Source organism: Suillus discolor (assembly GCF_016758755.1).
Source record: "Suillus discolor strain FC423 chromosome Unknown F5147scaffold_32, whole genome shotgun sequence".
NCBI lineage: Eukaryota > Fungi > Basidiomycota > Agaricomycetes > Boletales > Suillaceae > Suillus > Suillus discolor.
Window position 1 is genome coordinate 187,412 of NW_024541279.1, and position 24,072 is coordinate 211,483.

The 24,072-nt window shown below is 47.7% G+C and overlaps 9 protein-coding genes across 9 annotated transcripts; 5 read left to right on the forward strand and 4 right to left on the reverse strand.

Annotated features, from left to right (window-relative positions):
* Positions 1-311: 311 nt before the first annotated feature.
* Positions 312-2,331, reverse strand: F5147DRAFT_698022 (amino acid/polyamine transporter I). Its single transcript, XM_041437531.1, has 10 exons — positions 2,093-2,331; positions 1,910-2,028; positions 1,780-1,855; positions 1,316-1,727; positions 1,253-1,261; positions 993-1,196; positions 798-943; positions 698-745; positions 612-642; positions 312-561 (listed from the first exon to the last, which is right to left on the reverse strand). Exons 1-10 carry the CDS (start codon positions 2,296-2,298, stop codon positions 379-381), a joined length of 1,434 nt encoding a protein of 477 aa, XP_041292081.1. The 5' UTR covers positions 2,299-2,331; the 3' UTR covers positions 312-378.
* A 621-nt stretch (positions 2,332-2,952) lies between these two features.
* F5147DRAFT_210382 (uncharacterized protein) lies at positions 2,953-3,681 on the forward strand. The gene is made up of 3 exons (XM_041428613.1): positions 2,953-3,269; positions 3,326-3,426; positions 3,473-3,681. Exons 1-3 carry the CDS (start codon positions 3,080-3,082, stop codon positions 3,545-3,547), a joined length of 366 nt encoding a protein of 121 aa, XP_041292082.1. The 5' UTR covers positions 2,953-3,079; the 3' UTR covers positions 3,548-3,681.
* Positions 3,682-3,878: 197 nt separating this feature from the next.
* Positions 3,879-6,491, reverse strand: F5147DRAFT_698032 (CHAT domain-containing protein; the record flags this gene model as incomplete). Its single annotated transcript, XM_041437532.1, has 1 exon — positions 3,879-6,491. Exon 1 carries the CDS (start codon positions 6,466-6,468, stop codon positions 3,880-3,882), a length of 2,589 nt encoding a protein of 862 aa, XP_041292083.1. The 5' UTR covers positions 6,469-6,491.
* A 2,659-nt stretch (positions 6,492-9,150) lies between these two features.
* Positions 9,151-10,579, forward strand: F5147DRAFT_613527 (uncharacterized protein). The gene is made up of 6 exons (XM_041432482.1): positions 9,151-9,249; positions 9,308-9,563; positions 9,616-9,652; positions 9,712-9,790; positions 9,841-10,157; positions 10,212-10,579. The coding sequence occupies exons 1-6, from the start codon at positions 9,168-9,170 to the stop codon at positions 10,431-10,433; spliced, it is 993 nt and encodes a 330-aa protein (XP_041292084.1). The 5' UTR covers positions 9,151-9,167; the 3' UTR covers positions 10,434-10,579.
* A 286-nt stretch (positions 10,580-10,865) lies between these two features.
* On the forward strand, positions 10,866-14,975 carry F5147DRAFT_636760 (uncharacterized protein). Its single transcript, XM_041432919.1, has 4 exons — positions 10,866-11,355; positions 11,409-11,884; positions 11,940-12,226; positions 12,279-14,975. Exons 1-4 carry the CDS (start codon positions 11,160-11,162, stop codon positions 14,845-14,847), a joined length of 3,528 nt encoding a protein of 1,175 aa, XP_041292085.1. The 5' UTR covers positions 10,866-11,159; the 3' UTR covers positions 14,848-14,975.
* On the reverse strand, positions 14,976-17,893 carry F5147DRAFT_698074 (major facilitator superfamily domain-containing protein). Its single transcript, XM_041437533.1, has 18 exons — positions 17,510-17,893; positions 17,422-17,443; positions 17,298-17,362; positions 17,077-17,240; positions 16,917-17,023; positions 16,832-16,845; positions 16,737-16,774; positions 16,527-16,678; positions 16,459-16,467; positions 16,305-16,410; positions 16,109-16,251; positions 15,990-16,061; positions 15,618-15,935; positions 15,557-15,563; positions 15,482-15,505; positions 15,277-15,422; positions 15,153-15,219; positions 14,976-15,101 (listed from the first exon to the last, which is right to left on the reverse strand). Exons 1-18 carry the CDS (start codon positions 17,634-17,636, stop codon positions 15,078-15,080), a joined length of 1,605 nt encoding a protein of 534 aa, XP_041292086.1. The 5' UTR covers positions 17,637-17,893; the 3' UTR covers positions 14,976-15,077.
* A 191-nt stretch (positions 17,894-18,084) lies between these two features.
* On the reverse strand, positions 18,085-18,543 carry F5147DRAFT_837462 (uncharacterized protein; the record flags this gene model as incomplete). Its single annotated transcript, XM_041444074.1, has 2 exons — positions 18,085-18,456; positions 18,511-18,543. 2 exons carry the CDS (start codon positions 18,541-18,543, stop codon positions 18,277-18,279), a joined length of 213 nt encoding a protein of 70 aa, XP_041292087.1. The 3' UTR covers positions 18,085-18,276.
* A 144-nt stretch (positions 18,544-18,687) lies between these two features.
* On the forward strand, positions 18,688-20,987 carry F5147DRAFT_698085 (amino acid/polyamine transporter I). The gene is given in 11 exon segments (XM_041437534.1): positions 18,688-18,842; positions 18,890-19,194; positions 19,256-19,374; positions 19,429-19,504; positions 19,555-19,966; positions 20,086-20,289; positions 20,339-20,484; positions 20,537-20,584; positions 20,640-20,670; positions 20,721-20,926; positions 20,937-20,987. The coding sequence occupies 10 exon segments, from the start codon at positions 18,738-18,740 to the stop codon at positions 20,901-20,903; spliced, it is 1,629 nt and encodes a 542-aa protein (XP_041292088.1). The 5' UTR covers positions 18,688-18,737; the 3' UTR covers positions 20,904-20,926; positions 20,937-20,987.
* A 781-nt stretch (positions 20,988-21,768) lies between these two features.
* F5147DRAFT_698103 (uncharacterized protein) lies at positions 21,769-23,963 on the forward strand. The gene is made up of 15 exons (XM_041437535.1): positions 21,769-22,151; positions 22,207-22,216; positions 22,269-22,288; positions 22,349-22,381; positions 22,438-22,534; positions 22,589-22,617; positions 22,670-22,700; positions 22,752-22,784; positions 22,835-22,911; positions 22,960-23,014; positions 23,071-23,169; positions 23,223-23,333; positions 23,381-23,421; positions 23,474-23,499; positions 23,554-23,963. Exons 1-15 carry the CDS (start codon positions 22,011-22,013, stop codon positions 23,693-23,695), a joined length of 945 nt encoding a protein of 314 aa, XP_041292089.1. The 5' UTR covers positions 21,769-22,010; the 3' UTR covers positions 23,696-23,963.
* Positions 23,964-24,072: the final 109 nt, after the last annotated feature.

Consider the following 24,072-nt stretch of genomic DNA (forward strand, 5'->3'; position numbering starts at 1 on the left):
GTTCTTCTGAAGCAAGTGTTTGATATATCAAGAGCTAAATTGTCCCCGTTGATTATAGTACGTCTCCGTTTTACCATTGAAGACTCCAGATGACAGCAAGAAGGCGCATCAGATGCAAACACCGCACTGCTCCTAGTGCCACCAGAGGAAATGTTCATCAGCAACTGATGCATCCGGCCACTAAATAGCGTCCGAGTGCGCAGCAGGTCAAGAAGTTACAACATCCGACGAGATCCTGTTGTTTTCACAGGATCCACCAGAGCAAATAATCAAAGACCGCTTGGTTGATCAAGAAGACTTTCGATATCAGCCACTGATATAAGAATTCATGAGTTTTAGCATCAGATTATAGGGTATTACTACAATTATTTCAGCCCATCAAGTACTGAAAATGAGCGGTTGTTGCTCTCCATTATCAACGTTTGCAACTGAAGGATGATATTTGCGTGTCAACCGTGTAGTCAACGCGCCGTCCTCCAACCGTTCCACCTCCTCTACGATGGTATATCCCCCTAGCCATGGCAAGACGATAATCCACAGCCAGTAATAGATTCCGCACACCTATAAAGGGTCAGATTTATATGGAGTCACGTTGTAAGCGATGTACATACCGCAAGAACACACAGACCCACCACACAGTAACTGAATGATGGACATAGTCAGATGTGGACCTAAAATGCGACAGCATTAGACTCACGTTGCGTACCAGAAAGACACGTCGCTATGACCAGGTTCCGGTGGTATCCTTGTCGAAAAAATCAGTGCTAGTTCAAGGCGTTGATTCGGTAGGACAATACCAGGGCATTATGAGAAGAAATACTGCGCTGAGGAGGTAAAGGGAAACGTAAATATTCCTCGCACGATACTTCGAAGGTACAAGGCCAGCAAGCGCTCGCCTCCTTCGAAGAAGCCACAATCCTATAGCAGTTGCAACATGGAACACCTGTGACTTGTTGATCACATAATACGCCGCGGTGGAATAAAATACCTACTAAATTCGGATAAGAAGACAAATCCAACAAGAAGTTGAATGCATCTCGAGCTGGGAGGGCGACTATCACGAAGACTGTGAGAAAGTACTTCAGACACACGGGTCCCAACGGCGTGCCGAATGGCTTGGTCGATGCAAAAAATCTTGGATACGGAAGCAGCCCCTGGCGGGCAATCTCACGCAATACGCGTGCCTGACCAATAGTCTGGCAGAGTATAAGTTTTCACATCATGAAAGGTAGTTTCCAAATGCTTTGCTCACCACAGCGATCTAGAAATGTATTTTGTGAGTAAGTCGGGCATGCAAAATACAAAGGTCACACACGATGTTGCCGAAGCAACTTAAAGCAACCATAATCGGCATGGTTTGGGCCGCGAAGCTCTCTCCGTATACACGTTGGAAAAATAAAGCCGCGATGAGTTGCCCAGAATTTTTTATCTCGTCCTTTGGCACTGCTGCCACGTAAGCGACGTTGACGAAGAAAAAAAGACAGGTGACTAAAAGCAGGGAGAGTAAACCGGCTTTGCGCACTGTGCGGACAGGATCACGCGTATGGACTTCCCCAATGACATTAAACGCGTTGTGCCAACCAGCGAATGCAAAATTAGTCTTGACTAGGGCAGTAGCCAAGGAATTTGGATTGGTCGTGCTCCCACTGAAGGGGGACCGGAAATTGGCATACGGATCGCTGATGCGAGTGAAACCGCCAAGTACGAGGGCGCCCGTAAAGACCAAGCTGAAAGCACAATATGTGTCAGTAGATGAAAGATGGTGAACGATGCGCTCACAAGACAAGAGAAAGAACCTTCAACCCAGTAAGAATGTTCACGGCTCTTAAAGACCATTTCGTTGATAAGGCGACGACTGCGTGGTTAAGTTCCAGATTGTACGTTGGCGCAAGAAACTTAAGAAGCTCACGAGCCATACCAACAGCACAGACAGCTATAGCAATAATGGATTGTCTTCCGGGAGTGATGGGGACATCGAAAGCTGTAAGTGCGTACTGCGCAAACACAATAGAATTTGTTGCGCTAAAACTGGTCAGCGTAGAAAAAATTCCGTGAACATCTCGTTCAACATGGAAACCGTAGTAGCACGCACGAAAGAAGGACTGAAGTTACAGCAAACATGACTGGGACCAAAAACTGTGGACGAGGATACGCCTGCTCCAAGTACACAACTTCTGCCCCAGATCTCTTTGGGAACATACTTGCGAATTCACCATAGATCATAAGACCTCCGAGTGCAAATAATGGAGCCAATAGCCAGAAGACGAAAAGTAGGCCGACCGAGCCAACGGAATTCATTATGACGCCTGGAACAGAGTATATTCCTGCACCGAGTATTTGCCCGATATTGAGCATAACAGAAGACAGTAATGTAACCTTGTAACCCAAGGGATTGCTCTGCAGACCAGGTGAGTATTTATCGGATACAAGTGATTGGTTGTTACCTTCTCTATTGGCGCTCCCGCTGCTGACAGAGTGTTTCCTTCATCTTGCGCATCCTCGTTTTGAGCGAGGACTTCAGAGTCCAGGACATTGTCGATGATGGTCATGAGACTACTGACGTGGGCTGATAAGACTGGTACTCACTGGCAGGACTGTATCATCATTATAAATCCACAAGAGTCGACGCCCGGCGAATTGTAGTAGTCATTGACTACCATTATGGCGCCATCACTGGCAGTGTCCTCGTGCAGTATACGGTCGTGGTCGGATCGGAAACAAACCTCAATGCAGTTTCAGTTCTAAAACGAGGAAGCCGTGAAGAACTAGTAGAAGTACTAGTGTATAAGGGCTGAGCGGTGAAAGACCTGAAGAGAATCTAGTAGGAAAGATTCAGCTAGAACAGCGCCGGGTTGTTGGCTTGGCACCTCGGCCTCAACGGATGCTTATCTGTCACATGAAGCGGAAGGTACATGCAGGTGCCTGAGGTATATATAACCTTTTATAACCTTTTTATTTTTATCAGCCTGTCACGCTTACTAGCTACTAGTTATAGCCTATAGCGCAGATCGAACCTTTTTCCACACAACACAACTCGCGGGACTTCCATGGCTTATCGTGAAGCATACTCAAGTTCACCATGGCTCTCTTGATAGAGTGCTGTATCAGTGCGCTGGCAATCTGCTTTCTGGCGTTGCTTGCACTCTCCAGACGAACGGCGTCACCCCACAGGAAGCACCTCCCTCCTGGTCCTACTCCGATCCCTTTTCTCGGAGATGTATTCGATATCAAGGCTGATGCACCTTACGCTACGATGCAGAAAACTTATGGTGAGTATTTTCACTTCTTTCGGTTGGCATAAGTTTCCTGACAGTCTCTGCTGTAGGTGATATCATATATACTCGCGCCCTGAACATGGAGATTATTGTTTTGAATTCTGAGGAAGTCGCAGATGAATTACTTGACCGGCAAGACAGGCCTAGCTTCGTAAGTGTCACTGGACATTTGATGTGCTGAGCTGAAGACACAGTAGACACCCCCTGCCCTTCCCATGTCGATTTGTGCCCAGGAAAGCTCAGGACATGCAGGGATTGACAAGCCTGGTTAGGAGCAGTTCTCTGTAAGGCAAATGTAATACTTCGTGGCGGCTTTTGTACAGGAGTCGCACAGTAATCTGCCTCAATTGGAGTATCTTGACCGTTCTCAGCTTTCATTCGACACCTCACCTCACCATCGCAGATAACAGATTCGTACTGTGGACGGAGTTGAAGCTGTATCGTCTAAGTCTTGAAGAGCAGTGTCATGATCACGCACCCTGATAGACTCCATGACACCATGTCAAGGACTCATCGGTTCTCTCGATCACCATGAATCCGTATGTGCCAGAACCACAAAAATATACAAGATACAGAAGTGCTAATGCTACTGCACGGTTGAAGGCTATGCTCCAATGTGAATGAATACGACTCTCTGGTCCATCGGTACTTTATCCTTGTCAACGGCTTTGGAAGCCTTATTCAGAGCCCTAGCTGCGTTCGTGCAATCGATTTTACCGCTAAACATTGCGCCATAGAATTCTTTCACCATATGGCGAGCAGTATTGTCATCCACCGCCCACATTGTACCGATGACACCTCTGAAACCAGAAAATTGCATCCCTGCAGCGAGATGGATGACTTCATCAGGTGCGTTCTTGTCTCCAACCGCGGTATGACAAGCAGACAGAAAAGCAAACTCCGGGTTTTCTGGCTCGGCTTGTATGATGTCTGAAAGCCGCAATGGCTTGTCGCGGAGAGCAAAGGACGAATCGAATGGCTGAAGAAAATCTTGCTTGCCGTGGCACGCGAGGTGGACCCATGAATTAGTTTTCAAGGCTTGGATTGCCCCGCTGACGGTTCCTTCATCCCCGGAGACCTCTGAGCATGTCATTGATGCTGGTACAAGGGATTTGACAAGCTCGAGCTCTGCTCCTACGGCCTTCAACTCCTTTTCTCCACTCCCGGAATTCGGTTTTGATTGACCTATGGAAACGAAGGACGGAGTATTCGACGCCACCTTAGATGCATTCTGCCGCCTTGAGCGTATCAAAGCAGAAAGAGTTGGTGTGTAAGATGAAACGTAAATGTTAGGCATGTTGCTGGCTCCCTTGCGGTATGGTCCGGCAGCATGAATGGGCAGCGAAGTGAGTTTTGAAGTTGGGCACCACCAAACACGAGACCCTTTCGGCACGATGGTCAAAAGTGCCTCAACAACAGGAGCCAATACAGCATCCCAGAGCCTGCGAAAGACAGGTATAAGTTGCTTTTCTCTCATGTTCTCTTCTCCAACTCCTGCAGTATTCCGCAGGACATTGCGAAAGTCACCAGACAGGGTAGCAATGCCCCCGAGCGAAGCATCAGGGAGTGGAATGAGTCGAGGAGGCCCATTTTTGGTAATGATGATCGCATCGCATCGCTTTATGCTTGCATTGATGATGACGATGGGGCCGGCAACCGCAGCTGCCCTTAGCTCTTTGAAGGGCATCGGGGTCAAAAAATACGCAAATCCCTGTTTTTGCCGTATCTTGCTCACTACAGCTTCCCATTGCGAAGAGATCTGACGATACTGACGTGCCTCTTCCTCCTGCTGTGTTCGTCTGAGTGTTTCAGTGACAGTCCTGATAGCTGATGAGTCAGACTGCCTTCTCCCAAGCTCAGCACTGAGCAACTCGAATTCATCTGCAAGTCGACGCCCTTCGTCATCAACGACTCGCAAATCATTAATGGTTGCTCGAAAGCGAGACATCTGGGACCAAAGAAGGCCTCTGCCTTGTTCTGAGAGTTCGACTGCTAGCTCGAGATCGCCTGCGCTGATTGCGCAGGCGGTAGCATCTGCAGCGAGTGAGGGCGTGTCACGCATTATGCCTCTGAGCAAAGCTTTATAACGCCCAGAAACCGTAGGAGTAGCCATAATATGGCGATCAAGCAACTTTATAGAAGTTTTGTATGCTTCCAGAGCCGACATATGATGAAATTCATTGGCGTCCGTTCTCCAACGCAAAGCCGCAGTAAGTTGATCCCATGTGTGGATTCCAGGTGCGCTAGAGGCCAGTTGGTGATACTGAAATATCTTCTCCAGAAATGAAGCGTCCTTGTTTAGGGTGTAGTAATCTTTGAAAATGGTCGTGTACAGCTGGTAAATGGGGAAAACCGATGGATGCGCTTCGGGCAGCTTCTCACCGGCCTTGGAAAGAAGTAAGAGAGCATTCCGAAAGCCATCATCATCTTTGCCCGCTTTTGCCCGCATATGCCTACACCATGCTAGGGAACTCAGCGCAAACGGCAGGTCAGGGTGACCTTCTGGCGACATCGTCAAACATGCCTCAAAATGGGCAATCGCAGCATTCAAATCATCGATCGTCTGTCGTTTTATATACATCTTCTGCAAAGAGCGGGCAAGGTTTTGGCGGAGATGAAGGGCCTGGGGGTGATTGGAGGCAAACATGGGAAGCGCTGTCTCAAACGCCTTTATACTTTCGTGCAAATCATCGATGTCTTCGCGTTCATTGTAACGAACAGAAAGTACAGTGGCGAGGAAAGTCAAAATGTGTCGTCCCTCTGATTGGTTGGGATGATCCCGAGCCACCTGCAGATAATTCACAGCGACGTCCAGATCAGTGATATCATGTTGGTTTTGAAAGCGGGCGAAGATGGCATTTGCAAAATTGGCAAGACCTTTGGGATAGTCTGGATGGTAGGTAGCCAAAGCATGGGTTTCGACAACGTGAGCCAGGTGAACTAAACATTCATCGAGGTCATCTAGGGGACCGAAGATTTGATATCGCAGCAAGAGAGTATTTCCGAGACCCGAGAAGGCAGCATAGTGGTCATCCTGACCAGGAGGGCACACCTCACATGCCGTGCGATAGTGATTGACTGCGCAATTAAGATCATCTGCGTTCCCTCCCTGCTCAAAGCGAGCTTGGAGTGCAGATGCTAGTTGAATAAGGACACGGGGAAAGGCTTGATGACCTCTGGATAAATCTTGCATTATGTCCCGATAAAATGAAATGACGTGCTCTAGGGTGTCCACGCCCCCTTCATGGAAATATCGCTGTAGGAGAGCATCTGCACGATCCATAGCAAGGACCTGATTGGAGATGTGGCGACCTGGGACATCTCTGAGTGCTATGTCGCAATAGTCAATTATCTTCTTCAGATCTCGAACGTCCTGTCGCCGAGAAAATCGTGTAGACAGGGCATTGTTAACGTGAGTCAACAGGATAAAGTAGTCGGCACTCTCCCTTGGGCAGACACATATGGCTGCCTCAGAGTGCTCAACAGCATCATCGAGATCAGCAATATCCCCACGCGTTTTGTAGCGCATGATGAGGCAATTGATCCAGACCATAAGTACAGGAATATGTTCTGGGTGCGAAGGTCCGCACAAAGCCATGGAAGATGCTGTGTGTGTTATAGCGAGATCAAGATCCTCGGGAACGCCATAAACCTTGAAGCGACTCATTAGAGCGATCGCGAGACCATGGAGGGAGGAGAAGCGATGTGCATGTGCGGAGGACTGATTGGCTAAGGAGTTGGTATAGAGCTCGATTGAATATTCGAGGTCATTGATATCTTCATTCTGCGTAAATCTGAGATTGAGATCACCCGCGTAGTTGGTGAGGAGGGAAAATCGTATCGGGTGATTATCAGGACAAGTCGTCAGTGCAACGCGATAAAAATTTATTGCTGTATTCAAGTTCTGCAGGTCCCCGTTGCGCTGGAATGAATAACGCAACAAGAGTCCCATATTCATGAGAATTGTTGGGTAAGATGGACTTTCGGGTGAACAAAGTTCCAACGCTCGGCTGTGGTAGGCCATTGCACTGGTAAAATCATCCACGTTTCCTCTATGGCGATAGCGAGCACAGATTGCGACGGCAAGGTTCGACAAAGTCGAACAATGGCTTGAGTGGCCAGGTGGTCGCAGTGACAGACATTCTTGGTGGGTTTGAATCGAGAGATCCAGGTCTTGTGGGTCTCCGGTCTGCTCAAACCGACTAAAAACTGCGAGAGCATAATTGTTGAGGAGGTTGTGACGATATGGGCTATCTGGAGGACAGATGGAGGTGGCGGTGCTATACATCATAATGGCTTGTTCGATGTCCTCGAATTTTCCATGACACTCGAACCTCCTACGAAGCATCCCTCCCAAGTTAACCACCAAAGGGACGTAATGTGGTGATCCAGAAGTGGATGATTCTAGAACTATACCCCAGTAATGTACAGCTTGATCGAGGTCATCAATACTATTCAAATGCTGGAGACGCATATAGAACGCGAAACCAAGGCTGTTGGCGCAAGCAGCGCGATTTTCACTGCCAGAGGGCAAGCCACTGTACCATGCTGAAAGGATTCGGATGGCCTCTTCTATGTCTTCACCCCGATGTGTCTGTTTGTAGTTGCTCATGAGGTTTTTTGCTTGATCGTTCAAGGTCCCCCAGTCCATATTTCGAGGACCGGTTCCTGAGTGATTATCTGCAGACTTGAGACCAATTAGAGTATGACCTCGTGCGACAATGGAGGGTCATACAGGTGCGAGGCACCTAGCAGCTGCATCACTCCTGTAGATGGCACATAAGGCTCAACCAAATCTCCCAAAAACTTATTCAAACCTTTCTTCATTCTGGGAAGGCATTAATCGGACAGACAACGAAGCACTTGATGGAGGCAAAACTACGGAAAAACCTACATCCAGTCAGTTACACCCTTTTTCGAGGTTCCCACGGTCTGCTCATGCGATTCTGGTTTGGCATTGCTCATTATTATTCGTGTAGCACGGGGCAGGCAATTGCTACATACGAACTGTCAACGCTATGTCTACGTTTCTAGCATTCTCGGGGACTGCATTCGCACCAGAGGGAACCAATGTAGCTCTGTTGATGCTAACAGGACGGATAGTATAAATATGATACGAGGTTCACTTAGAGTTGAACTTGAACTTGGCTTTTATGCATACTACAAGACTCCTGTAGAGACACGACGCGTGTATCTATGCGACCGCGCTGTTCGTGTTGTAAACATGTGCGCGTGTGTGTGGGGAACACGGTTCTACTTTGTGCCCTCAATTAAAGGTACCGGAGCCGAAAATGATTTCCTCTCTGTTATTCGTCCCCTACACCTTGTTTTTTCTTCACTGTCGCTCCTACTACATATGTACTAATTTTCACAGTGAAAGTGTTGTGATGATAACACACTCATTTCGCACTGTAGTATGATTTGACCAATCATCGTAAGCCGTCTCGTCATTGGCATGTGGTACTGCTACCGTACCAATGGCACCAGTGCGAGGTCGACCGGTCCGGTAGTGGACGCCGTTATGCCCAGCGAAGCCACCCCACTCTGAATCTCGCACCGCTATCATAGGATATGCTCAACATAAGTAAGTTCTTGATACCTGACCAACACGCTGTCGCAAAACATTCCAGGGATGAGAGCGACACTCATCACGTTGGGAATGTTCTACTCAGAGTGTCGATACTTGTCGGGTCTCGACTCTCAAGCGGAAATGTTCGTTCATTCTATTCTGAATCTGTCTCAAGTCTCTTTATAACCACGGCTTCTTAGGAAGTTCTTCCCCACTCGTCCCTGACTGTCTTGGCTATCTTCACCATTGGATAGGACGTATCTAGCACTCGGTCTGGTTGTCTGAGTCCTCCTTTTAACTTGTCCGCGATCAAAATTTGTGTCATGTCATCCGACACCGCATCGACAAATCTGTGGCTTGAGCGATCTCGTCTCGATGGAATGATGTTAGGAGCAGTATCCTACGGTGCGTTTTTAGTCTACATAGTATGGAAATTTGGAAAATGACTCTTGTACCGCAACAGGCGGATTCTTCATCCTTACGGTGCAAGCTGCGATCGCTCTCATGCAACGGCCTCGACATGGGGGGAAGATTGCAGACAGTCGCTTGACTCTCCTTGCCTACATATTTATAACGTTTGTATTGGGGACGATAGGTTTCGCTGGGAACGCAAAATACACGCAGATGATCTGGATAGACCTTCGGGATGCGCCTGGTGGTCCATCCGCACTGATTGAGGATGAGATGAATTATTCTATCAACGTCGTGGCGATTTCCTGGTAAAGTTCCTTTTCCCACCCATGTGCAAACTGTGTTGACAGTTTCATCCAGTTACTTAGTCATGGAGTGGTTTATGCAAGCCCTACTTGTGAGCTCAATTGTTCGTCTTCTTGGACAGGTGGAGGCCTGATTCTTGGAATACTTTAGCTTTACCGATGTTTTGTAATATGGAATTGGGCAAGATACGTGATGGTCCCGATGATCATCCTCTACATTGCCATGACTGGTACGATTCACTGTCTGTCGAATGACAGTGGTCACTGACATCTTGAGCAGCAATGGCTATTCTTGTCTTGATCGAGTCGAGCGCTGGTGCCATATTCTACGATATCAATACCGAACTGGCCTACCTCTCCCTCGAGGTTGGGCTCACTGTCATCTACTCCGTCCTCGTGACGAGTCGTTTGCTCTCCATGCGAGGCCTGATGAAGCAGATCATACGGGAATATGATTCTAGCACCTATGACACCGTCGTCCTCATGGTCGTCGAGTCCGCTATGGCATACATTGCCTACGCCATTGTTTTCATAGTTTCCTTCGGTATGCATAGCAATGTCTCCAATCTATGTTTCCTGTCTATCAGCCATGTCCAGGTAAGCACACGGCAAATTGTGTTATTTGTGTACCTGATGCTAACTTGTTTTTAGGGCATCGCCCAATTGCTTATCATCATCCGTGTAGCAAGGGGGCGGGCAATCACTTCGGAGCATACACGAGCTATTGCAGCACATACGACTATGGCATTCTCAGCGACTGTATCTGACGAAATGGAGGAAACCAATATTGAGCCGACAGCAGGGTCTGAAGAGGGCAGTGTCGAGTTGTATTCCGGTAAGAAGGCGGCTGAAACAAAAGAGGAAACAGCATGAAGATGACGCGAGGTTGTACTTATTCATACTTGTTATGCTTATAAGCATACAAATGGTTGAACTGTTCTTGTTTGCACCAGGCCGGCAGAAGTTTTCGAAGTAGGGACGGAAATGTATGAGTACTTCATAGTATGGATGAGTTGCACTCGGATCTGATAGATACGGGCAAGGCTGGCCCGGGTGACTGTCTCACAGACTCTCAATTGCCCATCGCTACATGACGATAAAACACATAAGCGCTCCCCGGAAAACTTTTTGTCGGATGAATCGACGTTACAGCACTGACCGTCTCCTAGTCATGCCTCCGCTAGTTTTGCGCTAGTTAAGTTCAACTGTGAGCACTTCCGCCCCTGTATTGAATGTTACTAAGCAAGTATATTAGGCTTCTCATCCTAATAAGGCCAAACACCCACTGTACATTTCTGGGTGCCTCGAGGCTTGACCACTACTACTACGAGAAGACACTCAGGCTGTCTAAGCTGAAACCGAGCTGAAACAACTCAAAATTTTATTAGCAGGAACATCATGACCTTCGTATAATTTCACTGCTTACTTGCCATGTCGCCCATCATGGCGCATTTCGGTCGTACCTCTCACCTGGGTAATCATCCACTGCCACACCATCGTTGTTTCTGGTACCTGCCACTATCTCTACCTGCTTGATCTTATCAGCTACTTGTTTCTCAGCTCTCCTTGTTATTCATATCCCAGCCAAAAAATCACAACATGGCGCTTCAATCTCGTCCAGTGCCTATGAATGCTTCGCCACATCACTCCAAGGTCAAGGTGTCCCTGACGCTATCCGACCCCATATTTGTGGCCGGCAATAATATTTCTGGAAAAATGGAAGTCGAATGTCGCGGTGATGGTGATTGCGGTCTTGGAATTGGTCTTATGATGGTCGAATTATTCGCCGTCCAAGGTTTGTTTATTCCATTCATTATCGCATAAACTAATGCTTAATGCATAATCCAGAAATTACGTCTCGTGACCACTCGGGCACTTCCACCTTTATTCATTCTCGCAGACTATTTCAAGGGCCAGGACTCCCGCCGTCGAATGCGATCCAATCTGACTTCGATCCTCCAGGAGAATCGCACCTTCCGGCCCATTACTACCCTGCACGTCGTGGTCTCACTACATTTTTCTTTCGCTTTCCCCTCCCACCCTCGTCCCCTGCCTCAATATCATTCGGTCCTGCCCAAATACGATATGAAATACGAGCGAGCGTTGGCGTTGCTTGGAGAGGAGAGAAACGCCTCGTGACTGATCATCAATACGTCAATGTAGTCGAATATTGTGATATACGAGCACCGTCGAAACGCCCTCAAGGTTTTGCTGTCACCGAGGGCGGAAACATTTGGGCCCAAGCTTTTGTCACGAATGGTCCCATCATTGCTGGAGAGGTCGCTTGCGTCGAGTTACAGCTGAAGAATCATTCACTCAACTGGGTTCGTTGTGCTGGTTCTTGTTTTTTATGGGATTAACTTAGCATAACTCTTGCAGACATGTGGGGTTACACTCACACTTTCCCGTGAACTTCGACTATCGTCACCTTCTGTGGATAAGGATACATTTAAGATAACCGACACAGTCACCGAGGTCGAGTTCAGGGGTCACGAGTATATGGTCCCCCCTGGCATTGAGGGCGTTGCCAACTTGGTGATTAATATCCCTCGGTCTTCCCGTGGATCTCGTGGTGGTGCTCGCGTCGGTGAGAATGGAAACACAACTGATTGTTTGTTTGAAGTTCGCTGTAGCCTGAGACTCCGGATCGATATGCCTGTTGGGAGGTGCGTTGTGTCACTCTTATTCCTGGGCAACGCTTTGATCAAGTACCTCCAGCGAACCTGTCATAATCACAATTCCGCTGGTCATTCACCATCCTTTGGCCGTACCTAATGCACACGCGCCACCCTACGCCATCCCTGCCACTTCACCACAGCCGTATGCATCACCTCCTACACACGCTTATCTGCTCCCACCGCCTCCTGGTGCTTCCTACGTGGATCCTCATTTTTCATCACAGCAATACGACCCACTACATACGTACTGGCCACCACTGTCTCTAAGTGCAGATTATAAGCCTTTCACCCCTGCATTTTCGGAGCAGTATTATCCTCGGGATTTACTTTCATCTAATCCACACTTCCAACACTATACACCACCACCACCTCGACCAGCATCAGCCGAACCTCACTCCCAGATGCCGTATTATGATACAAGCTTACCATCAGGACTTCCTACATCAGTAGCTCATCTTCTGCTGCCTCATCCACCTATTTCATATCACCCTCCACAAGCTGCCGAAAGCAGCCCTCAGTACCTCGCAGATTCGGAAGAGGGCAAAGGCACTCGTGCATCTCGCATCTCTCAAACGCTGCGTCTATCCTCTCGACACCGCTCAGTCTCACCACTATCGCACAGGTTTTCCTTACCTCAGCCCTCTGCTCAACACGTGTCCCCTGGTCGCCCGTATCTTGGTGCAATTCAGATTTCCACGCTTCCTAATCCTTACGACTCTCAAGGTGCATTACACTCACCACGCCCCATCCCATCACCAAAACAGTCCTACTCAGGCCCGTCTCCACGCAGCGAAAATGTGTGTGCCCTGGAACGCATGGCAGACGAAGTCGGCAGGCATAGCGGCGATCTAAGCGCAGATCTTCCAAAGTGCGCGGCAAACGTAGACTCGAACGTGGATAAGATGTTCCCTAGCCCTCCTGTTCCATCTGGTAAACGACCATTACGCGTTCAACAGCACGTCCAGGCAGCATTTTCCGATATTACTGTTCCTGGTTGCTCTGCGCCCAAGCCTGAGTTGGAATCTGCTTGCCCCCCTCCACCGATGCCACCACTCGCAGCTATAACTCCTGTCAAGTTCCCGCGTGCACCGTGTGAGTTATCTGGCCTGAGCACCAAGTATGTCAAGGGCTCCCCGCAGGAGAGCGGCTTGGACGCCCTCGAGCGGCGCCTACTCGCAGAGGTAGGGACGCGCCGCCAGGACGTAGGTGAGCTGCGCCCGGATGTGTGCAGCGTGGTGCAGCCAATTAAGATTCCGGCCAGTGGGGCTCCCGCGGGTGTGAATGACAGTACCATATCGAGCCTGACGCTTGCGGATCGTGACGCTTTCCTGCGAGGTGACGAGGACGAGCGGGAGCAGGAGCAAGAGCAGGATCATGATTCAGACGAGAGAACACAGCACCGAGGTGGCCGTCACAGTCAAAGTGATGATGAACGCGAGGTGCGCACGCAGAGGGGACGGGGAAAAGTAAAGAGCAAACATAATGATGAGGATGATGAGAGGCAGGTTGCGCAGAAGCGGGAGCGGAAGAGAGGCAAGGTGGGTGATATGCGGAAACTGCGTAGTGAGGTCAAAGGGCGGATTGCAGCATGGCTAGGGGAGATTGATACAAGCCCACCGCTTGTGGATGATTCGTTATCTATGGTGTCGCCCACTGCATCCCACTTCGTTCCCATCACTGACAACAAGCCTTTTGCCCCACCGTCATTGTCAGAAGACCTGTTACCATTGTCAGGCGATCAAGAACTTGGAGGAATACCATTCGACAACGACGTTTCTGCAGCTCCCAACCCACGTTCATCTGGCTTCGTGACTATTTCTACGCTCAAGGCTGCTGGCACTGGACACTCTACTGCGCCTGCACCAGAAGATGTGCATAGTAGCTTTGATGCAGGAAAGAAAAATCCCGCCGCAGAGTTGTTGGCACCGGGTCCAATCTTGAGAAGGATGTCCACGGGCCAGTCAACCACTGTAACACCTATTGGCTCTCTTTTGAATGCCCCGCTCGCAGGATCGAAATCCCCTGACATAACAAGGGCTGATCCCATATCCACAGTTACTCATCATTTCTTATCGCCTCATCACTCACGTCATTCCCCTAAACCACCTAGCCCAGAGGTGAAATATAACATCTGCTCTGCACGCGGAGGGAAAGGCGGCAGGGTCACTGAAGTTGCTTCGCTATGGGCCGCAAAAGCAGATACGACTCAGATACAGGCGAAGAAAAATGAGGCTTCTCGGCCCTTGAGAAAACCTGTTAACCATGGTGGAAAATTATCCGTCAGGTCCCCACTGTCAACATCGCAAACTCAGGGTCCGGCCGATACGAGCAGGGAGGGACGCGGGAAGGCCACAAAAGCAACAACAGTTCCTGCTGTCATTTCATCGTCTCATGCTGTACCCATGCTTTCATCTACTGCTTCTCTTGCTCGTGCATCACCCAACCCCAGGACCCCAGCATCCCGTCCTCTACCTCCAATGATTTCGGAGACGACGTCAAATCTTAGAAGTGTTGTTAAGACTCCCATTCCCAGAGTTACTCGCACCCCTGGTGACCTTGGATTTGGTCAGGCGCGTCTCAGGGACTTAATCAAGAAATATCAAGGATAATTTGCTTGTTCGTTACTGTATGACCAATGTATGTGCTACTTTGACTTATGTTGTTGTTTTATTTCCTTTACTTGTTTTGCTTTTGTTTTGTCTTTTTTGCACTGTCTCGATTGATTTGCGATTGATCATAAATAGATCATTCATTGTATGTTTTAATTATACGACTAGACACGAAATTCGAATCATTATGGGTCCAAACCTGACATTGGAGTATACCGTGTGCGTGAGACTCATAAAGCCATCTTGCCCGCAGTCTATAAAATGAGATATCAGGCGCATACAAATCACGGGATCGACTGACTCACTTCGATAGGAAGTAATATCGTCAAGATGGCTGCAACCATAAATAATGCAGCAGACACAAAGACAGGACTGCAAAATACAAAAGCCATTATCAGCTCGATCAGGATGGATGCGATCACGACGCACCCATTTGCCGTGTTTGCTGATGTATTGCCACTGAGCGGTGTTGTGGCAATCTTGATAAGAGGGGCAATAAGTCCGCCGATGCGGTTCAGCGCAGAACAGAGTGCGTCGCCCGTCCCACGGTGAGGTGCCGGGAAGACCTCTGGGGTCTACACGGTTTGGGGTCACATTTCAGGATCTTGGGCAGCTCCTCCAGTATATCACTCACATACGCATACAAGACTCCATACATCTAAAGGGGAAGAATTAGTGCATGATACTCAACTCAGTAAGTCAACCGCACCGCATTCCTGGGTGTATGTTGTCAGTATATGCGGTTTATGAGGTTAGTGTTGAGTACGCACTGGGTAAGACCAGAAGCACAAGAATATCCGAGCACTGCAGCCGTCGTCTTGCTCGTTGTGAACAAGAAGAGGAAGAGTCCAGTCAGCATAGTTGACACGGCCAACACAAGTTTCCGTCCCCCTACGAGCCACCGACCAGAGCCACGAGTATAGTCAACGGTCGCACAGGCAATGAGAGACCCGGGGATGCCAAGGACGGATACGATCGAGTAGTTGCGGTATGTCTCACTCACGCTTGACGAACCGGATGCCGAACCTTGTGCGGAAAGATAAAGTGGGAGGTAGGCATTGAAGAGTGGGTATGCGATGCCAATTAAACTGAACATCCACAAGTCAACACGGGCGAACACACGCAATTCTTTAGGTACATACCCCCAGATAACGATGATAAGGGTCGTGTTAATTACCAAGCGCCTGTTAGAAAAGAGCGGACGGACGTGCGAGCTGCAGCGGACTCAGCAGCTGATATAATGTCAGGGCAGACGACGTACAGCGACATTTTAGAAAAGGAATTCCAGACGCTAGTGGACAAATTTGGTACCGGCTTAGATGTTGTGTCACCAGATATTGCCTGCAGATCTTCGAGTTTGAGTGTGATAGTCCTACCGTTACGCCTTGCAATGTGTTCCAGGACCTGCAGAGACATTCCGCTGAGCCCGACGACAATCAGTAGCACTATGTTAAAACCTTAATGGCTTCTTCGTCACGACCTTGCGCCACCAGAAATTTCGACGACTCCTGCACATCAAAAACAAAGAAGCGACATATAAACATCAAGAACGTCAAAGCCCCGCTAAGTAGAGGAATTAGGTAGAACAGATGCAGTTGATGTAAAACATACAGGGTATACCTAGAGACGGGCGTCAGCATCAATCTTGCATACTACGATGTCACTAAGACGCGACCTACAATGTGTATCGCCATCCCATGTTGGCAGATTTGGCGCACTGGCCACTTGGTATCGACGGGTTACAGGAGAAGTTGGCAATGAAAGCCCAACTGATTAAAGATGCTACCAATTGTCCTAACGCCCACCAGACCGACAGAAGAGTTAAAGTCCACTAGGAGTCGGAGATTAAATACCTAAACTCTGATGAAATATCGCGGCCAATGACGCACCTGATGAGACTGTGGAATATGTTCCAGATACAAGGCGCCTTCAGGTGCATGAATGATAAATTTTGAGGGTGTCTCTTGGTCAGAACATTACTTACCATCAACAGGTAAACTGCAAATACCAACAGCGATGTCGAGTGTGATTAGATCCATTTTTTCCCATACAGACACAGATGTGCTCACTTGCCGCCGATGCCAAAGCCCATACACGCTATAAGGGAACAAAATATCACAAAATTGGGTGCACCTGCTGCTGCCAATCCAAAGAGGCCGGCGAGAAACAGTGTAATCTTTTAGTCGACAATCAAAAAGTTTCCCACACGACTTTCAGTGCATGACTTACATTGAAAGATAATATTCTTCCGACAAGGTCGGCCATAATGCCCCATGTTGTGGCGCCAACAATCAATCCAGCGAATTCTGCTAGGACAGCGTACTCGACCCGAACCGGGTTAAGCTCCTGTTGTACCTGTGGAAGTACGATTGCCAAACCTTGCAGCCAGAGATCTAGTAGCAGCAACCAATTAGATGAAACACGTGCGATACACGCAACTCTTATCTCACTGTCTGCGAGCCATCCTAGACCAGTAATAGCAAAGAGCTGCCATTGATAGCGACCAAAGCCAATCCTGTTCGGCAGAATGGGCTTGGGTTATATACCACAAGACTGTGACTGTGCTCAACGCACTCTTCTTGAAAACATCTATTGACTGATTAAATGAGCAACAAGTCGCCAACCGGTACATGAAAATAAAAAATAAAAGTTCCTTGCTTACTGAGATTACACTTGAGCTGATAGTCCCTCCCGATGCCTTCTGCACGACTGACTTGAGACAAGACATCATAACCGAGAGCGACTTCCTCTTCCACCGCGGCGTCAGATTTCCCATGAGCGGCGGGCATACTTCAAGGGATAGTGCTTCAGCTATCAGAATGTCAAACGCAAATTTAAAGGCGAGCGGTGAAAGTTCAAGTTCTGAAGCAGGGCTGCTATATGAACTTTTCCTGAATATCTTTTTGTTCTCTCGCTCATAGCACCTATTAAACGTTTTAGGAAACGAGAACTATGTGAACAAGTTGCCAATGTCCTTGGCGTTTAAGAATTGGTGAACGTGTCGTCTAATTTTGCGATAACAAGTGAGGCAGAAACTGGGGACTAGTCACAACCACGAGAATCTAGAAATAGAAGAGGGGAGCCCAGACCGGTTTTAAATAAGACTCCGCTCGACCTGAGTCAGCTTGTTACTCGGCTGCCAGTGATTACATAATGATTGCGTGCTGTGTTTGCGAGTAATTGTGCCGGCAGAACCGGCAGAACCACCAACTTCTGCTGCTTGGCAAAATTTTCAAAGCTATGTGTATGATGACAATGTATAGTAAGTAGGAAACACCATTAGAAGACATCAGTGCGTCCACATCCCACTGTCCGTTGCCGTGTGAGGTGTGATCAACTCGTCGTCAACAGATTTTGGTGCAAGACCTTGGTCAACATGCTCCAATTCCGCAAAATCGTAAACTTCAACACTTCATTTCCGTCAACCGGCTATCGTTCCATGGCTTCTTTCTCGCGTTCCAGTAGTGCAAATGCAGCGTCAATCTCGTCAAGTGATATGGATTCAGGACCCGCAAGATCATCATCGATGTTCTGAGTCTGAGGTGCGAGTGGTGGCGCCCACGCAAAATTGGCTTCTAGGTCAGCAGCTACATCGATGTTGATGCCTGGCTGGGCATTGGTGTGCATGTGTGCATGACGTCGACAAATTGGCTTGCCATTAACCACGGCCTTCTGTGATCCTTTGTAGTTTGACATTCTGCCGGATTCTGCCCGCAGAATTCTGCCACCTGCCGGGCAGAACCGGTTTGGCAGAACCCGTTGGCAGAATGGCAGACTTCTGCCCACCACACTAGGCCCATAATGCTAGTCAATGAGCGCTGAGCATGGGTCTTGAAATTGAAATTGAAATATGATACCGTTTTGGGTACTAGTCTTATCATCCTACCGTCATGACCATCGACAACGTCCTGGACTCCGAAATCCTCGCTCAAAGCGGTGAGGACGCGCAAGATGAAGGAAACACTTTGTCAGCTGCGGGAGCACCAATAGAGAGAGTAACAACATTTCACTTGTGTCTGATAAATACTCATATCGTCTGCAGAACAATCCCTTGGGTTACAAGGTTACATTACTGTCTTGTGTTATGCTCAATCTCGGGCGAATGCTCGGCGCAGGAATATACTCTGTTCCGGGCGTCATACTGAATTCTGTTGGCTCGGTCGGCCTACTCTTCATTTTCTGGCTATTAGCTCCACTGTTTGCATTCGGAGGTCTCATGGTCTACAGTGAATACGCAAGTATGTTCCCAAAAAGATCCGGGGCAGAAGTTGTGTACTTGGAGCAGGCATACCCGCGTCCAAAGTTTTTGATCCCAATCATGTTTGCTGTAACCTCAGTCCTCCTGTCGTGCGTACTACTGTTTACATGTTGGACGGGGTATTCATGGAATTGCTTTTACGCCGATCAGTTTTAGCGCATCAAATTCACTTATATTTGCCCAATATGTGCTTACAATTTTCGATGTCCCCATCACTCCAGAAAGGCAAACCATTGTTGCTTTAGCAGTCTGTGCTGTTGGTATGGCTCGTGAGCTTCTTAAGTTTCTTGCGCCAACGTACAATCTGGAACTCAACCACGCAGTCGTCGCCTTATCAACGAAATGGTCTTTAAGAGCCGTGAACATTCTTACTGGGTTGAAGGTTCTTTCTCTTGTCTTGTGAGCGCATCGTTCACCATCTTTCATCTACTGACATATTATGCTTTCAGCTTGGTCTTTACGGGCGCCCTCGTACTTGGCGGTTTCACTCGCATCAGCGATCCGTATGCCAATTTCCGGTCTCCCTTCAGTGAGAGCACGACCAATCCAAATTCTTTGGCTACTGCCCTAGTCAAGACTAATTTTGCATTCGCTGGTTGGCACAACGCGTTTAATGTCATTGGGGAAGTCCATACGCGTGATCCTGTCCGCACAGTGCGCAAAGCCGGTTTACTCTCCCTGCTTTTAGTCACCTGTCTTTTTTTCTTCGTCAACGTCGCTTACGTGGCAGCAGTGCCAAAGGACGAGATAAAAAATTCTGGGCAACTCATCGCGGCTTTATTTTTCCAACGTGTATACGGAGAGAGCTTCGCGGCCCAAACCATGCCGATTATGGTTGCTTTAAGTTGCTTCGGCAACATCGTGTGTGACCTTTGTATTTTGCATGCCCGACTTACTCACAAAATACATTTCTAGATCGCTGTGGTGAGCAAAGCATTTGGAAACTACCTTTCATGATGTGAAAACTTATACTCTGCCAGACTATTGGTCAGGCACGCGTATTGCGTGAGATTGCCCGCCAGGGGCTGCTTCCGTATCCAAGATTTTTTGCATCGACCAAGCCATTCGGCACGCCGTTGGGACCCGTGTGTCTGAAGTACTTTCTCACAGTCTTCGTGATAGTCGCCCTCCCAGCTCGAGATGCATTCAACTTCTTGTTGGATTTGTCTTCTTATCCGAATTTAGTAGGTATTTTATTCCACCGCGGCGTATTATGTGATCAACAAGTCACAGGTGTTCCATGTTGCAACTGCTATAGGATTGTGGCTTCTTCGAAGGAGGCGAGCGCTTGCTGGCCTTGTACCTTCGAAGTATCGTGCGAGGAATATTTACGTTTCCCTTTACCTCCTCAGCGCAGTATTTCTTCTCATAATGCCCTGGTATTGTCCTACCGAATCAACGCCTTGAACTAGCACTGATTTTTTCGACAAGGATACCACCGGAACCTGGTCATAGCGACGTGTCTTTCTGGTACGCAACGTGAGTCTAATGCTGTCGCATTTTAGGTCCACATCTGACTATGTCCATCATTCAGTTACTGTGTGGTGGGTCTGTGTGTTCTTGCGGTATGTACATCGCTTACAACGTGACTCCATATAAATCTGACCCTTTATAGGTGTGCGGAATCTATTACTGGCTGTGGATTATCGTCTTGCCATGGCTAGGGGGATATACCATCGTAGAGGAGGTGGAACGGTTGGAGGACGGCGCGTTGACTACACGGTTGACACGCAAATATCAACCTTCAGTTGCAATGGTTGATAATGGAGAGCAACAACCGCTCATTTTCAGTACTTGATGGACTGAAATAATTGTAGTAACGCCCTATAAATTATAATCTGATGCTAAAACTCATGAATCCTTGTATTAGTATCATACAAGTACGTGATTCCCAGGTGCGGACGCAACTCTCACGTCAAACCTAGCTTAAGACCAGAGCGTTACAAGAATAATGTATTATGAGTTGGTTCAAATTGGTAGGACATAGGATATCATCAATACATCTTCTGACTAACGGAAACTGCCGTCGTTTTGAACAGGAACGGGTGCTCCCAGTAACGTTCCTAGTTCAAAGTTCATTTGATCAAAAAGAGTTCAAACCTACTTAAGTATGGCTGTCTCAATAAGGCTGATTGGTTGCTGCAGTGTTATTAGGTATGAACCACACGGTGTACGTATGCTTGGTTTTTCATCAGCGAAACGTTCCGCTAGGTTCGAGGGCAGCCAAGTATTCCCTATCAAAACCTGTGTCGGACATCAGACTGATAAGTACATCCAGCAATTCATCATCAAGTAATAGAACGGGAACTTGAACATAGCAAGATGTGGAGAATCTATACGAGCGGGAGGCTTCGCGACACGCTAAACAGGTACGAATATCTCAGTATTCGTTTATGAAACTCTATTAACAAAACGTTGTACCTAAACAGGTACGAATCTACTTGTACGTCAGTACTCTACTCAAACGTTACAGTGGGATAACAACTCACATCTCAGTATTCGTTTATGAAACTGAGATGTTACGACTTTGGCTGGCTCTTCTTATACGGTGAGTGTGCCAGCAAGACTTTTGATGAAAACATATATACTTAAGAACAAAAAGATTGCCGACGTTGACACGTCGTCCATGTTCTCCGTTTGGAGACGCTCGCACTCGATGTGGTTCATTCTTCGGCCGTACTCTCCTTCTCCCCTTCGGCTCTGTCTCTCTCTGCCTTATGCTCCTCGGATACATCGGCTCTCAACACAAGAGTCGAGCTGATGATCACAGTTAACGTCGTGCTCTCATCATGCCAAGTACTTCCTATCGAAACTACCTTATCCAGCACTTCGAGCCTCATTTCACGTTAGTGGAACGGGGACTTGAGTTCCTGATCAGAGTCGATGTCATGTTTTCATTAATAGTATGCCAGTCCTGAGCACATTCTTAATCTCACATGATTCTCAGCCGAACATACCACTTCCTCTTCCGTTCCATCGCCCTCGAATGGATTCGAAATACTCTGTCGACGCCATCACAGCTGCTAAGAGTCTGCAAGTCTTTACGGCAAATTTTTCTCTAGACAATGCAAACAGCCTCTGATGAAATCAATCACTTCTAGTTCATATACAGTATGTGTTTCTTCGATGATCAGCAAACTGCGTCTGCTGAGCGGCAATTCAGCGTCGATGGCTACATTTTGGGTATGATCGTCCCCACCTTCTCACTCTTATATTCATCTTGGTCATTCGATTCCTATCTAGACATACGACTATGCCTGCTCGATGCGTGAGGAGGTGACACACATCATTTGCAAGATCAACTTCCTATCCTCACAATGCACCCTCTCAAGGGAATATTTTTGCTTTATTCCAGCTGGAACAGGGTAAAAATGTTGTACGTTGTGACACGATATGTGCCTTTCCTTCTTTTTTCTGTGCACTTGTATTGTAAGTCCTTAATTTCAACGAGTCTAAGATAACATATTGAAAGACTGTTGCCAGTGAACTTCGTCCCGAATGAGACCTCCAACGTACGTTGGCTCGCAATAGATGAGAGCCCTGCTTACTTGAGGGCCAATCTAGATGTGCCAATCTATCAACAATATTTGCTCAAGTGCATCAAATTACATGTCGAAATTACGAGTCGCTGACCTTCGTCCCACAGGTTTTAGCTTGATATCCAGCGTCTGCTCAGAATGTAATTGCTCTATTATCTTTATCACGAGTGTAGGGTCTTGATTCCTCCAGGCTTCTTCATCCTTAGGACTTACGCGCTATGGAATAACGATAAAGTCGTTTTGGCAGCTATGCTATCAACTTTTGCAGTGAGTTATGTGCAATGGTGTGGCTTTCTGATGCGAACGCAGCATCAGGCCGTAATTGTGGGGTCCATGGTTGCCCTCTTTACTGCAACTGTGACTGCGCCGTGTACGAATTATTCTCTTTTCCTGTCTGGAAATTTTGACCCAGTTTTCATTTCACAGTTGAGACCAGTGCAATTCCAGGCATCACAGGCTGTTATCAGTCCTCAGGAAGTGCTAGGCTTTTTGTCCCTTTCCTTCTTTTGTTCGGATTAGAATTGAGTACGTCAATGAGAATTGATACGTAAACGCCTTTTAACCCATGCTTGATACAGTGCTGATTTCCCTCACGCTCACATGTGCCATACGAAATTGGCGTACAAATAACAGCAGTTTTTATGTTGTTATATTGAAACACAATGTGTTATATTATGCATGTGGTCTGTGTAAGTAAGAGTGTGGAGTGGTCAATTCTTGCTCATCTTTCCCACAGTTTTCTCGACCGTGAATGTTCTGACATCGCTGCTGCTCGATGTATGTCATCTATCTCCTTACAAGATTTCCTTGTAACTGAGATCTCATGCAGTACGCGTATAGCGGCATGTTCCAAGAGTACGTCTTTGCCAAGGTTTACTGACATGCAACACTTACAAATCATGCGTCTAGTTTCCAATTCATCATTCATGCCATACTCGCCACTCGAATGCACCTCTATCTATGGCATGCCGACCACAATCGTGATTGTAATACCTCGGATCTAATCTCTCTCTCCCAGTTAGCACCCGCACCTCATATCGAGTCGGCCTAACTATCAGCGTATTTGCTCTCACAGAGCGATCTGGAAAGAAGTGAAGATTGCGACTGCTACATTTGGTTTGGCCGGCGAGATCAGATCATCACTTGTGATGTTGTAACAGGGAAACTCATGCATGCGTCCGAAATGGCTCCTAGAGGGCCACAGACGATTCTCGTTGATGGGCCCGTCGGAATCGGTAGAGGTCTTTGAATCAGTGTAGATTTACTGTATAATAAGTGCAACAATATCTATGAGGCGCGCTCCTTACTTTGTCTTGAAAGCATGCAAATATATATGAGTGGAGTGTAAGGATATATGATCCTTCACGCGTCGATCCAGTACTTCAGAACAAGGCGAAAGCCGTCCGTGTGTTTCATCGATGCAAAGAT

Bases quoted from the DNA above. Each gene is read 5' to 3' on its own strand.
- F5147DRAFT_698022 (XM_041437531.1), bottom strand. From the start codon at position 2,298: ATGAATTCCGTTGGCTCGGTCGGCCTACTTTTCGTCTTCTGGCTATTG. The intron at 944-992 runs GTAGGTATTTTA...AACAAGTCACAG, and splicing joins TGTCTTCTTATCCGAATTTA to GTGTTCCATGTTGCAACTGC. The intron at 643-697 runs GTGAGTCTAATG...TCCATCATTCAG, and splicing joins GTGTCTTTCTGGTACGCAAC to TTACTGTGTGGTGGGTCTGT.
- F5147DRAFT_210382 (XM_041428613.1), top strand. From the start codon at position 3,080: ATGGCTCTCTTGATAGAGTGCTGTATCAGTGCGCTGGCAATCTGCTTT. The intron at 3,270-3,325 runs GTGAGTATTTTC...TCTCTGCTGTAG, and splicing joins TACGATGCAGAAAACTTATG to GTGATATCATATATACTCGC. The intron at 3,427-3,472 runs GTAAGTGTCACT...AAGACACAGTAG, and splicing joins GGCAAGACAGGCCTAGCTTC to ACACCCCCTGCCCTTCCCAT.
- F5147DRAFT_613527 (XM_041432482.1), top strand. From the start codon at position 9,168: ATGTCATCCGACACCGCATCGACAAATCTGTGGCTTGAGCGATCTCGT. The intron at 9,250-9,307 runs GTGCGTTTTTAG...GTACCGCAACAG, and splicing joins GTTAGGAGCAGTATCCTACG to GCGGATTCTTCATCCTTACG. The intron at 9,564-9,615 runs GTAAAGTTCCTT...AGTTTCATCCAG, and splicing joins AACGTCGTGGCGATTTCCTG to TTACTTAGTCATGGAGTGGT.
- F5147DRAFT_636760 (XM_041432919.1), top strand. From the start codon at position 11,160: ATGGCGCTTCAATCTCGTCCAGTGCCTATGAATGCTTCGCCACATCAC. The intron at 11,356-11,408 runs GTTTGTTTATTC...TGCATAATCCAG, and splicing joins CGAATTATTCGCCGTCCAAG to AAATTACGTCTCGTGACCAC. The intron at 12,227-12,278 runs GTGCGTTGTGTC...AAGTACCTCCAG, and splicing joins ATCGATATGCCTGTTGGGAG to CGAACCTGTCATAATCACAA.
- F5147DRAFT_698074 (XM_041437533.1), bottom strand. From the start codon at position 17,636: ATGCCCGCCGCTCATGGGAAATCTGACGCCGCGGTGGAAGAGGAAGTC. The intron at 17,444-17,509 runs GTAAGCAAGGAA...TCATTTAATCAG, and splicing joins TCAGCTCAAGTGTAATCTCA to TCAATAGATGTTTTCAAGAA. The intron at 17,024-17,076 runs GTAAGTCATGCA...GTCGACTAAAAG, and splicing joins GAAGAATATTATCTTTCAAT to ATTACACTGTTTCTCGCCGG.
- F5147DRAFT_698085 (XM_041437534.1), top strand. From the start codon at position 18,738: ATGACCATCGACAACGTCCTGGACTCCGAAATCCTCGCTCAAAGCGGT. The intron at 18,843-18,889 runs GTAACAACATTT...TATCGTCTGCAG, and splicing joins CGGGAGCACCAATAGAGAGA to AACAATCCCTTGGGTTACAA. The intron at 20,671-20,720 runs GTATGTACATCG...GACCCTTTATAG, and splicing joins TGGGTCTGTGTGTTCTTGCG to GTGTGCGGAATCTATTACTG.
- F5147DRAFT_698103 (XM_041437535.1), top strand. From the start codon at position 22,011: ATGCCAGTCCTGAGCACATTCTTAATCTCACATGATTCTCAGCCGAAC. The intron at 22,785-22,834 runs GTAATTGCTCTA...TGATTCCTCCAG, and splicing joins ATCCAGCGTCTGCTCAGAAT to GCTTCTTCATCCTTAGGACT. The intron at 23,422-23,473 runs GTATGTCATCTA...GATCTCATGCAG, and splicing joins TGACATCGCTGCTGCTCGAT to TACGCGTATAGCGGCATGTT.